The sequence below is a fragment of the Chiloscyllium plagiosum genome, chromosome 21, assembly GCF_004010195.1.
Source record: "Chiloscyllium plagiosum isolate BGI_BamShark_2017 chromosome 21, ASM401019v2, whole genome shotgun sequence".
NCBI classification, from domain to species: domain Eukaryota; kingdom Metazoa; phylum Chordata; class Chondrichthyes; order Orectolobiformes; family Hemiscylliidae; genus Chiloscyllium; species Chiloscyllium plagiosum.
Genome location: NC_057730.1, coordinates 19,353,340 through 19,366,762, shown reverse-complemented (window position 1 = coordinate 19,366,762; position 13,423 = coordinate 19,353,340). Strand labels below are relative to the sequence as shown.

At 41.1% G+C, this 13,423-nt stretch overlaps 1 protein-coding gene across 3 annotated transcripts in view; it reads right to left on the bottom strand.

Annotated features, from left to right (window-relative positions):
* Positions 1–5,931: 5,931 nt before the first annotated feature.
* The window catches only part of ccz1 (CCZ1 homolog, vacuolar protein trafficking and biogenesis associated), a 53,290-nt gene continuing 45,798 nt past the window's right edge, over positions 5,932–13,423 (bottom strand). For all 3 annotated transcript variants that reach the window (XM_043711369.1, XM_043711367.1, XM_043711368.1), the window contains one exon: positions 5,932–7,325. In XM_043711369.1, the coding sequence (XP_043567304.1) occupies positions 7,270–7,325 (56 nt within the window). In that variant the 3' untranslated portion in view covers positions 5,932–7,269. The remainder of the gene's footprint in view (positions 7,326–13,423) is intronic.

Genomic DNA, 13,423 nt, shown 5'->3' with positions numbered 1-13,423 from the left:
CCAAGGACATGCAGGTCATTGGCCTCCTCCATCGCCAGACCATGGCAACATGACGCCTGGAGGAAGAGCGCCTCATCTTCCGTCTAGGAACCCTCCAACCACAAGGGATGAATGCAGATTTCTCCAGCTTCTTCATTTCCCCTCCCCCCACCTTATCTCAGTACCAATCCTCGGACTCAGCACCGCCTTCTGAACCTGCAATCTTCTTCCCGACCTCTCCGGCCTATCACCCTCACCTTAACCTCCTTCCACCTATCATATTCCCAACGTCCCTCCCCCAAGTCCCTCCTCCCATCCTTTTATGTTAGCCTGCTTGGTACACCTTCCTCATTCCTGAAGAAGGGCTTATGCCCGAAACGTCGATTCTCCTGCTCCTTGGATGCTGCCTGACCTGCTGTTTTTCCAGCAACACATTTTTCAGCTCTGATCTCCAGCATCTGCAGTTCTCACTTTCTCCTCATTATGTATAGGAGTTGGGAAGCCATGTTGCGGCTGTACAGGACATTAGTTAGGCCACTTTTGGAATATTGCAATTATAGAGTCATAGAGATGTACAGCATGGAAACAGATTCTTCGGTCCAACCCGTCCATGCCGACCAGATATCCCAACCCAATCTAGTTCCACCTGCCAGCACCCGGCCCATATCCCTCCAAACCCTTCCTGTTCATATACCCATCCTATGGGAAGGATGTTGTGAAACATGAAAGGGTTCAGAAAGGATTTACAAGGATGTTGCCAGGGTTTGAGGATTTGAGCTAAAGGGTGAATAGGCTGGGGCTGTTTTCCCTGGAGCATTGAAGACGATCTCATAGAGGTTTATAAAATCATGAGGGGCGTGGATAGGATAAATAGACAATGTCTTTTCCCTGGGGTGGAGGAGTCCAGAAGTAGAGGGCATAAGTTTAGGATGAGAGGGGTAAGATGTAAAAGAGATAAGGGGCAACCTCTTCACGCAGAGTGTGTTGTGTGTATGGAATGAGCTGCCAGAGGTGGTGGTGGAGGCTGGTACAATTGCAACATTTAATAGGCATCTGGATGGGTATATGAACAGGAAGGGTTTAGAGGGATATGGGCCAGGTGCTGGCAAATGGGACTAGATTAGGTTGAGATGTCTGGTCGGCATGGACAAGTTGATCCGTGCTGTACATCTCTATGACTTTATGATTGGTAATAAGGGACAAGCAGTAAAGTTAGGTGGATGGAATTTGGTCACAGATCAACCATGGTTGAATTAAACTTCTATCATACACCATGTAACCATGGCAATAGAGGCTGTTCAAAAGTGATTCACTGGGCTGATTCCTGCAATGAAGGGCTTGATCAATCAAGAATGGCGTTTAAGTGTTTTTCATTGACAGTTTAGGTGTTTTCTTTGACAGTTTAGAGGAATTAAACTTATTGAAACATACAAGATTCTGAGGGAGCTTGACAAGGTAGATGCTGAGAAGATTTTTCCACTAGTTGGAGTGTCTCAAACTAGGGGGCATAGTTACAGAATAAGGAGACACTCATTTGAAAGTGATACAAAATAATTTATTTTCTCAGAGGATAGTGAATGTCTATAATTCTGTAACTCAGAGAGCAGAGGATAGATCACTGAGACAGTTTAAAGAGGAGGTAAATGGATTTTAGAAGGGGAATTGAGGGCTGTGAAGAGGTGACAAGCAAGAACAATTGAGGCCTGGAGCAGATCATCTACGATCCATACATTGGCAAAAAATAACTTGAGGGTCTAAATGGCCTACTCCTGCTCTTATTTCATATGTTTACTTTCAAGATTTGGCAGTGAGCCATAGATTTTAAAAATGATGGAAATCTGTGAGTGATATTTTAGACTATGCACCAATGCTGTTTTCATTTTGAGACAAGTGGTACAGCAAAACCAGGAATGCCAATGTAACCTGAAAACTGATCTAGAGAAGGCTTATGACTGGTGTCTGTGGAGGAAGAATCGAGATTTGTAAATTTTCTGAGAAATATCTACAATTACAAGACATATACAAAAATGTACTCGAGGAAGAAGCAGTGTGGGGGAAGAGACGTTCAAAGCCAAAGTTGGATTGCATCAATACTTAGCACCAAACTCCTTCCTTTTCCTTATTGTTATGGATATACTGAGAACTATGACAGGAAGTGCCATGGCTAATGAAGTTTGCAGACAACACTGAGTTGTGTGTTGTGATATGAGATTTTTTTTATTCATTCATGAGATGTGGACATCACTAGATTCCCTAGAGAAGGTTGTGGTGAGCCACCTGGATTGCTCTAAAAAAAAGTGTGGTAGGGGCTTGAAGATCAGTAGATCAATGGTCCATTATATGCACTGTCAGTTTGAGCTTTAGGAAGAAGATTGGAGTAAAAGTGTAAAGATCAAGGCTGAAAACATAGAGAACTTAAAGACCTTAAAGAACCTGGTGTCAGTCTGTAGACTGCTAAATCAGATTGCCAACTTGGCCAAACAGCAAAGCATGCTGGCTACATTGGCCAGTTAAAACTCTGAAGTCACAGAAATCAGAAACCAGACACATAGCAACTAGGTGCTAAAGATAATGGCATAGTGTGAAGGACACATCCTGGATAGACATATCTCATTAACTAAACAAAGAAGGGATGCATATTAGCAACCAAGAATCAGATACTCAAGCCTGAAATAATGGAACAAATATTAACAGGACATTTAGCGATTAAGCCATCCGAACTATTGGTACCCATTAATTCATAGAATTCATAGAAACAGGCCCTCCAGCCCCACGAGTCCACACCGGCAATCTGAAGAGTAACCCACCCAGACCCATTCCCCTACCCTATTTCTCTACGTTTGCCCTCAACTAATGCAATTAACCTACACATCCCTGGACACTAATTGGACATGGCCAATCCACCCCAACATACACATCTTTGGACTGTGGGAGGAAACCAAAGCACCTGGAGGAAATCCAGGGAAAAACGTGCAAACTCCACACAGTCACCCAAGGCTGGAATCAAACTCAGGTCCCTGGTGCTGTGAGGCAGCATTGCTAACCACTGAGCCACTGTGCTGCCCATTTGGTGAGTCCAGTTGAGTTTCTGGTCAATGGTAACCCCACTGATGTTTATATTGGGAGATTCAGTGATAGTGATACAATTGAATGTCAGGGGCAGTGGTTAGATTGCCTCTTATTGGAACTGGTCGTTGCCTGGTATTGGTGTGGCACAGATGTTACTTGCTACTTGTCAGCCCAGGTGTGGATATTTTCCAGGTCTAGTTCCATTTGGACAGGGACTCTTTCAGTGTCTGAGGAGTCGCAAACTGTGCTGAACATGTTCACCAGTGATTGCACTATCTCCATTTCTGACCTTATGATGGAAGGAAAATTATTGATGAGGCAGCTGAAATGGTTGGACCCAGGACATTACCCTGATTAACTCTTGCAGCGATGTCCTGGACTGAGATGACTGACATCCAAAACCCATAACCATCATCCGATGTTCCAGATACGACTCCAACCAACAGAGAGTTTGCCCCCATTTCCAATTGAGTCCAGTTTTGCTCAGGTTCCTTGATGCCATACTTCCATCAAATGTAGACTTGATGTCAAGGTCTGTCACTCTCTCCTCGTATCTGGAATTCAGAACTTTTGTGCATGCTTGAACTAAGAGTGTAATGAGGTCTGGAGATTATTGGCCTGGTGGTATACAAATTGGGCATCACTGAGCAGGTTATTATTGAGTAGGTACTGCTTGTTAGCAATGTTGACACCTTCCATCATCACTTTACTGATGATTGAGAGTAGATGGTGAATGGAGTCTGTGGCAGAAACTTGACCAATGTCAAGAAGAAAGGAACAATGATGTATATTAATGAGATGTGGATATTGAGTTGTATGTTTGAGTAAGTTGAAAGGTCAAGATCAAGAACCAGTAAATCAGGGGTTCCATAAAACAGAGGAAGAATTGAATTAATAGATAAGTAAAGATTGAAATGGTATGGTCATCCATTACAAAGAGAGGACATGGTGAGACGTGATAAAGATGGGACTACCAGGAAGAGGCTTATCTTGTGGTCCTAAGTTAAATAGAAGAATTTGGTTGAAAGAGACATAAATCAGCAAATTGAAATGGTGACCAACAAAAGAACTGGAGAGATGACAGATCAGCATCTTGGCAACTCCAAGCTGAAAGAAGCCATGATCTAATTCAATGATGTAATGGACTTAAGCCCCAAAATGGCCACCTTCTCCTATACCTTGAGGTTCATTCCATTTAGGACAACTCATATGAAACACATCTCAATACCCATTTGACTAGCAAATCACCTTGTACATGCAGTAGTCTGCTGGACCTCATACTCTGTCCAGGAAAACAAGCAAACTGACAGCAGTAAATTCACAGCATAGAAAAGGGTGTGCAGCTTGAATCGTCATAGCCAGATTGCTCCACATAGGCCTCTATCTTCATCACGCTCCACCAACATATCCTTTAATTCCTTTCTCCCCCATATTAATCTAGCTTGTTCTTAAACGCCTTTATAATATTTACCTCAATTACTTGTGGTAGAGTTCTACATCTCATGGTTTCAGAGTAAAGAAGTTTCTTATGAATATGTTATTGGATATACAAGACATCTTGCAGGCTTTTCTCATGGCTGTGTGTGGTGTGACTCAGTCATGTTTCTTTGGATGTGTCGTGACCTTCTTTCAATGGTGTGACTTGTGTACTGTGATATTGGAGCTGCTTTTTTCAATCTCATTTACCCATGCATCATAGCTGTAGCTCAATAGGTAACACTCTTGACTTGAAATGATTAGATTGGGTCAAAACCTCACTCCAGTGCTAAGAATTTAGTGCTGTTCTGAAAGATTGCACATTTAGTACTGATTTTCTGATCAGTCTTTTAGTGAAGGCGCTGCCTGCCTTTTATATGAACATACAAGATTTCCAAACCTTGTTTTAAATGTTAAATCTCAAGCAACCTTATGGCAAATATGCTGAAATGTGGGTTTATGAGAAGGCGACATGTATCCTATGATGTAAAGTTGTCCAGATGTGGGTTTCTTCTCTAGTCTATCCATTCCATCAGGATTCAGTATCTAGTGTGTTAGTCTATTACCTAAACTGTATGAAGGAAATTTACTGAGGAATGCACATGTTGTCGTAAAAGCTAAGCAACAGAAATGCGTTTAGAAGTAGTTTCTACAAATACAGAGGGCTTGCAGGCAGTCAAAAGCTGTAATATTTAAACGAGGACACTATCTCATAGAATCATCTCATTTCTTAGCTGGATGGAAAACAGATCCCATCGTACTATTTCAAAAAAAAAAGCAAGGTAAGTTCTGCCCAGTGACAAAGTCAATATTTCATGTAAACTTTTTGAAACTCAATACTTGTTAAAAAGTGTCCATTGCATGTTTTGGGAACCTTGCTGTGTGTAAATTAGATGATGCAATTCCCCTAGTATTGCTGTGACAGCACTTCTAAAGTATATCACTTAGTTATGAGGTGTTTTTGAGATAGTTATTATCACAGTTTCATGCAATGTAAATGGAATGTCATGAAATTAAAATTATTGGACAATGCATTTTCTTTGCAATCAATTTACATTTTTCCCTCAATTCTAATTCATAATATTAAATGTTTGAATTATTACATATTCATAAATGCAAGTTAGTTCTTTAATATAATTTGGTAGTTTCATTAAATTGTCCTACTTGGAAATTGAGAAAAGCCACTGAACTGAGGAAACACTGAAAATTGCAACTGGCAACCAAAACAGGTGTAAAACCTTGGTGAGATTCAACATGAGCAAGCCAAATCAAACACAGCAAGTTGATTTTATTTCCCAGAAGCTAAACCATATTGCACTCCACATGTAAAAGTAGTTTTGATCGTGTCTGGTATCTTGAATTTCACACAGGTTTCGGCACAGCACAGAAATACGACAAAGTCTTGAGTTAGTGTGGATAGATTTTATTTCTTTTTAAAAATATGTATCATTACATGGATAAATCAGCACCTTTTCTCAGACAAACCCGTTTAGTTTTATATTGAAGTAGGGAAAACAAATTCTCAAACACTAAAATACAATTTAATCGGGTACATGGCTGTCCTTATCTGTTGTGAAAAATGTAAGTATGAGATACAAAATTTGTACTAACCTCTTTCTAACAAAAAACTGAGAATTTACAGCATGCAGTATACAAGATGAGGCATTGAAAAAGATGACATTTTGAGGATTGCGTTACGAAGTTTCAGTGCTGTACTTAGGACTGGGGTGTCAATTTGTAACTAACACTGAAGAAGGAGAGGCAAAGCCCTATCAGGTGATTTATATGGACTCCATTTAGATCAGGGAACACAAAAAATGCCTTCAATATATGTGACAATGGACTATTTTCGTTTATCATAAAAGAGGCTTTTATGTTAACTCCCCATTTAATGTAAAAATGTTTGCATAATTCATTTTTTTCTGTCTACTTTCTGAAAATTCTATTTGATAAAAGATGTTACTATAAATGTGGGATCAATGTCCAATAAACAGACAGTTTAATTGCTTGACTAAATTTTCTTAAAAAATAAATGAATTCTCCAAATTATCATTATATTTTGTTTCAAGCATTCAAGTCCACAAATATTAGAGTACTAGATGTAGCTTTGCTCAAAAGCCAAGTTACACAGTACAAAGCTGCAGACTAATCTCTACAGGAACTCACACTCAGCAATGCTGCACCAGAACACTTCTTCATAAATAAATGTTTTACTTCAGACATAAACTCACAACTTTTTAAGTTAAAAAAAAGGCCCTTTTTATACAGGAAGATCATTTGTCTTTTGTTAGAGAATATAATTTTCTACAAAATATCCAATGATCAACCCTCCTAAATGAGGGTCAATGTATAAATAAAGCAAAAATACACAGACACAATTGGAAAGAAGTTAAAATCTCACTCAAATGTTACTGTTAATTTATTTTTTTTTACAAGCTTGCTATATATTACAGACCGGAATGATAAAGTTGACATTCTTTTAATTCAGTTGCCATAAATATTTAAAATCTAATTATCTTACATTCCATGGAAATTTCCTATAACAGCATCTGCTGTCTGTGAATCGAGGTGGGGTCTTGCCTTCCAAGGTCATGCAGCATCAATGAGGACGCTGCACTGGCCATTGGCAGAGTGAACAGCACGAGATACTTGCTGTGTCCAGTATTGTACAGTTACTGCGTGTGCCAACGCTCACCTGAATGTCTGTGACACACCCAAAGCCATAACGGGTGGCGAGCTTGATGGTTAATCTAAGAAGAAGATGTTGCTAAACTGCGTTGCACAAAGTTTCTTAACTTCCTCTGGAGGGAGAGACATGGGCAGAAAAAGAGCAGGGTAAATATTCAAATAAAACAAAGGACTGTGGATGTGAGACTGAAACAAACAAAAAACAGAAATCGCTGGAGAACTGAGCAGGCCTGGCAGCATGTGGAGAGAGAACGAGAGTTAACGTTTTGAACCCAGTGAGCCTTCTTATGAACAGACAGCAGTTAGAAACATGTGGTATTTATACTGAGGGTGGGAGTGAAGCTGGGGAGGAAAGTTGGTGGTAGCGGGTGGTGAGCAGGTAGGTGGTTTACTATCAAAATCCCTGCGCCTACCTTGTTCCCCCCTTTCTCTTGGCTCTGTGTCCACCTATCTGTTCATCTCATCCCCATTACCAACATAAATACCACCTTTTCTCAAGGGAAATATTAGGTTTGTTTGGCCTGATCATCAATATCCCTTCACTCCTAATTAGAACCACCGAGCACCCCACTTGAAAACTGCCTAACTATGTTGAAACGGCTTAAACGCTGCTTCAGCTCAGCAATCTCTGAAGTCTGGTACAACACAATTCTGTTCTCTCACTATAATACAGAAACAGTAAAACCATAGAAACATTAAATAAGAGCAGGAATAAGCTATTTAGCTCTTTGATCATCCAACTGTTCTCACTTTCTCCCCATATCTTGGATCCCCTTAGCCCTAAGAACTATACTCCCTGGAAACATGCAATGTTTTGGCCTCAACCAGTCTCTCTTCGAAAATCAGTCTTGTAAACCTTTGTTGCACTCCCTCCATAGTCAGAACATCCTTCCTCAGATAAGGTGAGCAAAACTGTACACAAAACTCCAGGGATGGTCTCAGCAAGGCCCTGTATAATCCCTGCTCCTCTACTCAAATCCTCTCACTATGAAGGAAACATATAATTTGCTTTATTCACACCTGCTGTACTGCATGCTCAATTTCAGCAACTGGTGTACAAGGACACTCAGGCTTTGCTACATCTTCCCCATTGCTAATCTACTGCCAGATAATAATCCGCCTTCTTGTTTTTGCTACCAAAGTGAATAACCTCACATTTATCCACATTGGACAAATGTATGGCAGATGAAGTACACTCAGTCAACTTGTCCAAATCACACTGAAGCATTCCTGCATCCTCCTCATAGTTCACCCTCCCATTCAGCTTCATGTCATCTGCAAACTTGGGAGATTTCAAATTTAGGTCCTTCATCAAAATCATTTTTATATATTGAGAATAGATCAAAAAACTGAGTGCCCCTACTGGTCACTGCCTTCCACTCAGAAACAGATCTGTTTATTCCCAGGCTCTGCTGACAGCATGTAAATACACTACCCTCAATCCTATACATTAATTTTACATGTTAGTCTCTGATCAAAAGCCTTCTGAAAGCTGCTTCCGCATGCTACCCCATAACAACTCTACCAGTTACATCTTCAAAAAATTCCAGAAGATCTGTCAAACATGTTTCCCTTTTGCAAATTCACACTTTGTCTGATTCGGCCACTGTTTTCCAATTGTTCTGCTATTAAATCTTTTACAATGGACTTTAGCATTTTTCCCCACTACTGATGTTCGGCTGACTGGTCTATAATTCCATGTTTTATTTCTACCTCCTTTTTTAAAGAGTGGGATTACATTAGCTACCCTCCAATCATAGAAACTGTTCCAGGGTCTATAAAATTTTGAAAAATGACCACCAATGCATCCACCATTTCTCGAGCAATTTCTTAGGTATTCTAGGATGTCGGTCAGCAGGCTTGTTAATCCCATTAATTTTCCCAACACCACTTTTTAAAAATACTGATTTTCTGCAGTTCCTCCCTCTCACTAGACCTTGCATTCCCCAACATTTTTAAGAAAATATTTGTGTCCTCCTCTGTGAAGACAAAACCAAAGGATGTATTTATTGGTCTGCCATCTCTTTGTTCCCCTTTATAACTTCCTCGGTTTTTGACTGTAAGGACCTTTATTTGTCTTCACTATTTTTTTGTCCCTTCACATACAAACTGATTGCTAAAGATTCTGTAAGTATGTTCCTCACAAGCTTACTCTGACACAATTTTGCCCCTCTTAAATCAATCCTTTTGTCACCATTTGCTGAAATCTGAACTGCTTTTAACTCTCAGGTTTGCTGCTTTTTTGGTTAATTTGTCTGTCTCTTCACTGGATCTAATACTATCCCTATTTTCCTTGGTTAATCATGATCGGCCGACTTTCCCATTTTTATTGTTAGGAAGGAATGAACAATTGTTGCAGTTCCTCCAAGTGCCCTTTAAATGTTTGCCATTACCTATCAACTATTATCCCTTTAAGTAACATTCCCCAATTTATCACAGCCAGCTTGTGCTTCATACTATTGTGGTTTCCTTCATTTAGATTCAGGATGCCAGTCTCATAATTAATGATGTCATTCTCCATCTGAATGAAGGATTCTGTGTCTCCCTCCTATTAGAAGGATGTTGTGAAACTTGAAAGGGTTCAGAAAAGATTTATAAAGATGTTGCCAGGGTTGGAGGGTTTGAGCTTTAGAGAGAGGCTGAATAGGCTGGGGCTGTTTTCCCTCAGTGGCTGAGGGACAACCTGATCGAGGATGATAAAATCATGAGGGGCATGGATTGGAATAAATAGACAAGGTCTTTTCCCTGGAGAGGGGCGGGGGTCATAGGTTTAGGGCAAAAGGGGAAAAATTTTAAAGGGACTGAAGGGGCAACTTTTTCATGCAGAGGGTGTTATGTGTATGGAATGAGTTGCCAGAGGAAGTGGCGGAGCTGGTACAATTACAACATAACAGGCATATGAATGGGTATATGAATAGGAAGGGTTTATTTAGATTAATTTAGGATATTTGGTTGGCATGGACGAGTTGGACCAAAGGGTCTGTTTCTGTGCTGTACCTCTCTATGTCTCTATGATTCAATCATAATATGGTCCCTCTTTCTCAAGGGGTCTTGCACAAGTATTATTCCTTTCTCATTACACAAAACCCAGTTTAGGATGGCCTATTCTCTAGTTAGTTTCTCAGTGTATTGATCCAGAAAACTATCCTGTACACACTCCAGGAAATCCTCCACTATGGTGTAATTACTGATATGATTTGCCCAATCTTTCCACAGATTAAAATCATCCAGAGCTACATCTGTACCTTGTCTCTCCAATTTCCTGTTTAAAACCTTCCCCAACATTACATTATAGCTTGAGGGGGTTTATGTACAATTCCCACTATCATTTTCTGCCCCTTGGTGTTTCTAAGCTCTTCCTACACAGATTCTTGTTCACCAGAGCCAATATCCTTCCTCACTATTGTATTAATTTTACTCTTTAACCAGCAATACTACACTATCTCCTTTTTTCTGTTTGCCCTTCCTTAAAGGTGAATTCCCATGATTCAGTTCCCATTCCTGGTCACTCCGCAACCGTGTCTCCATAATCCTCACTATATCATACCTGGTTATGTTTATTTGCACGACTACTTAATCTGCTTTATTGCAAATGCTCTGTGCATTAAAGTCTTAAGGCTTATCTTTTTGAGATTCTTGGTCTTGTTCGTAATATTTTGCATCATGGCCCTGTTTGATTCTTTATATGACACTATCACCGTGCTAAATGGAACTGAACAGATATAGCAAATCAAGACTGGGCATCTATGAGATGCTGTGGTTCATCAACAGCAATAGAATCATACTCCAACACAATCTGCAATCTCATGGCTCAGCATATCCCCCACTCTACCATTACCACCAAGCTAAGGGTTCAAAGCTGTCTCAATGAAGGGTGCAGGATGGCATGCCAGGAGCAGTACCAGGCATACCTAAAATAAAGAGGTATCATCATGATGAAGCTACAAAACAGGACTACTTTTATGCTGAACAGCATAAGCAACAAGTGAGAGATAAACAATCCTACAACAATCTATCAGATTTAAGCTCTGCAGTCTTTCCACATTCAGTTGTGAATGGTGGTGGACAATCAAACAACTCGCTGAAGGTGACTGCACAAAAATCCCCATATTCAATGAAGCAAGAGCCCAGCACGTAAGTATAAAAGTTACAGCCGAGAAAATGACTAACCAAAGCCTGTCCACCATCTATAAGTACAAGTCAGGAGTGTCATGGAATCCACCTGCCTGGATGAGAATGAGTCCAACAACATTCAAGAAGCTTGATAACATCCAGGACAAATCAGCCAGCTTGCTTGGCATCCCATCCTCAAACTTGCAGTAACTTTACCACCAATGCTCAGTAGCAGCAATGTGGACCATCTACAAGATGCACTGCAGAAATTCTCCAAATTCCTCTGACAGCATCTTGCAAATCCAGCACTTCTATCTCAAAGGATAAAGCCAACAGAAACTGGGAACATCATGAGCTGCAAATTCTCCTCCAGGCCGCATATCACCTTCATTAGGCAATATAGTGTCCTTCCTTCACTGCCAATAGGTCAAAGTTCTGGAATTCCCTTCCTAAGAGCATTGTGTGTCCACCTATAGTACATGCACTACAGCAGTTCAAGACAGCAGCTCACCACCACCTTCTCAAGGGTAATTTAGGAACAGGCAATAAATGCTGGCCCAGTCAGCAATGTTCACTTCCCATGAATCATTTTTAAATAAATCTGCATTCCCACCCATATTCCCAGAAATGTCTGTCTACTTCCCTAACCATCGAATCTCCTGTCACTGCTGCCCTTCCAGTCAGTGTATCCTCTACACAGCTGAGTCACCCGTGGTGCCATGGACCTGGCTTTGGCTGCACTTACTCTCCAGATGACCCACTGGAACACTGGTTAGAGAGTGAAGTGCATTTAGGGGATTCTGCCTGTATCTTCTTGACTGTCCGGTGGCCCTCTCTCTCTCCCCCTTTCTGCACATCCCAACCCTGGGGTGACCACATTTGTAAATGCACTCTCTTCTATTATTTAGCTAAACCACAGCTGATCTGATCTAGAATTCTTGATTTGAACTTTGCTGGACTTTGTAACCACTGCCATACCCACAACTGAACATTTCATGAAACAGAAGCAAAGAACAAAAAAAACTACAGCACAGTGACAGGACCTTTGGACCTCCAAGCCTGCACTGATACATTTTGCCCTCCCACACTAAAACTGTCATCGCTTACAAAATCCCTTGCTATTCATGTATTTGTCCAGGTGCTTCTTGAATGCTGCCATTGTGTCTGCTTCCACCATCTCCTCTGGCAGCACATTCCAGGCATTCACCACCCTTTGTGTTAAAACCTTGCCTCACACATCTCTTTTAAACTTTCCCCCCACGCACCTTGAACCTATGTCCCCCTAGTAATTGACTCCTCCACCCTGTGAAAAAGCTTCATACTTTCCATTCTATCAGGTCACCTCTCAACCTCCTGAGTTCCAGTGAAAACAAACCCAATCTATCCAACCTTTCCTCATAGCTAAAATCCCCCATATCAGGCAACATCCTGATAAACCTTTTCTGTACCTTCTCCAAAGCATCCACATCCTTCTGGTAACTTGGAATGTACAGAAATTAATGGGAACTGGGGTGAGAATGTTAATCTGTGGCCTTTCAGTTCCTCCAGTCTGTTCCATTAGGTCATGGCTGTTCCCACCTATCCTCAGTACTGTTATCCTGAATACCCGCGTCAAACATTAATTTATCAACCTCAGTTTTCAAATTCTCAACTGAAACATAGCCTCAACAGCTGTTTTTTTAGGGGGGTGGTGGGGGGGGGAAAGAGGAGAAGGAGGAGGAGGAAGAGGAACAGTTCCACACTTCCACTGTTGTTTGTGTGATGAAGTGCTTCGTGACTTTGTCCCTGAGTGTTGTAGGTCCAATTTGAAGGTTATAGGAGAAAGTGAGGACTGCAGATGCTGGAGATCAGAGCTGAAAATGTGTTGCTGGAAAGCGCAGCAGGTCAAGCAGCATCCAAGGAGGAGAATCGACGTTTTGGGCATGAGCCCCTCTTCAGGAATGAGGAGAGTGTGCCAAGCAGGCTAAGATAAAAGGTAGGGACTTGGGGGAGGAGCGTTGGAAATGCGATAGGTGGAAGGAGGTTAAGGTAAGGGTGATAAGCCGGAGTGGGGGTGGGGGCGGAGAGGTCAGGAAGATGATTGCAGGTTAGGAAGGTG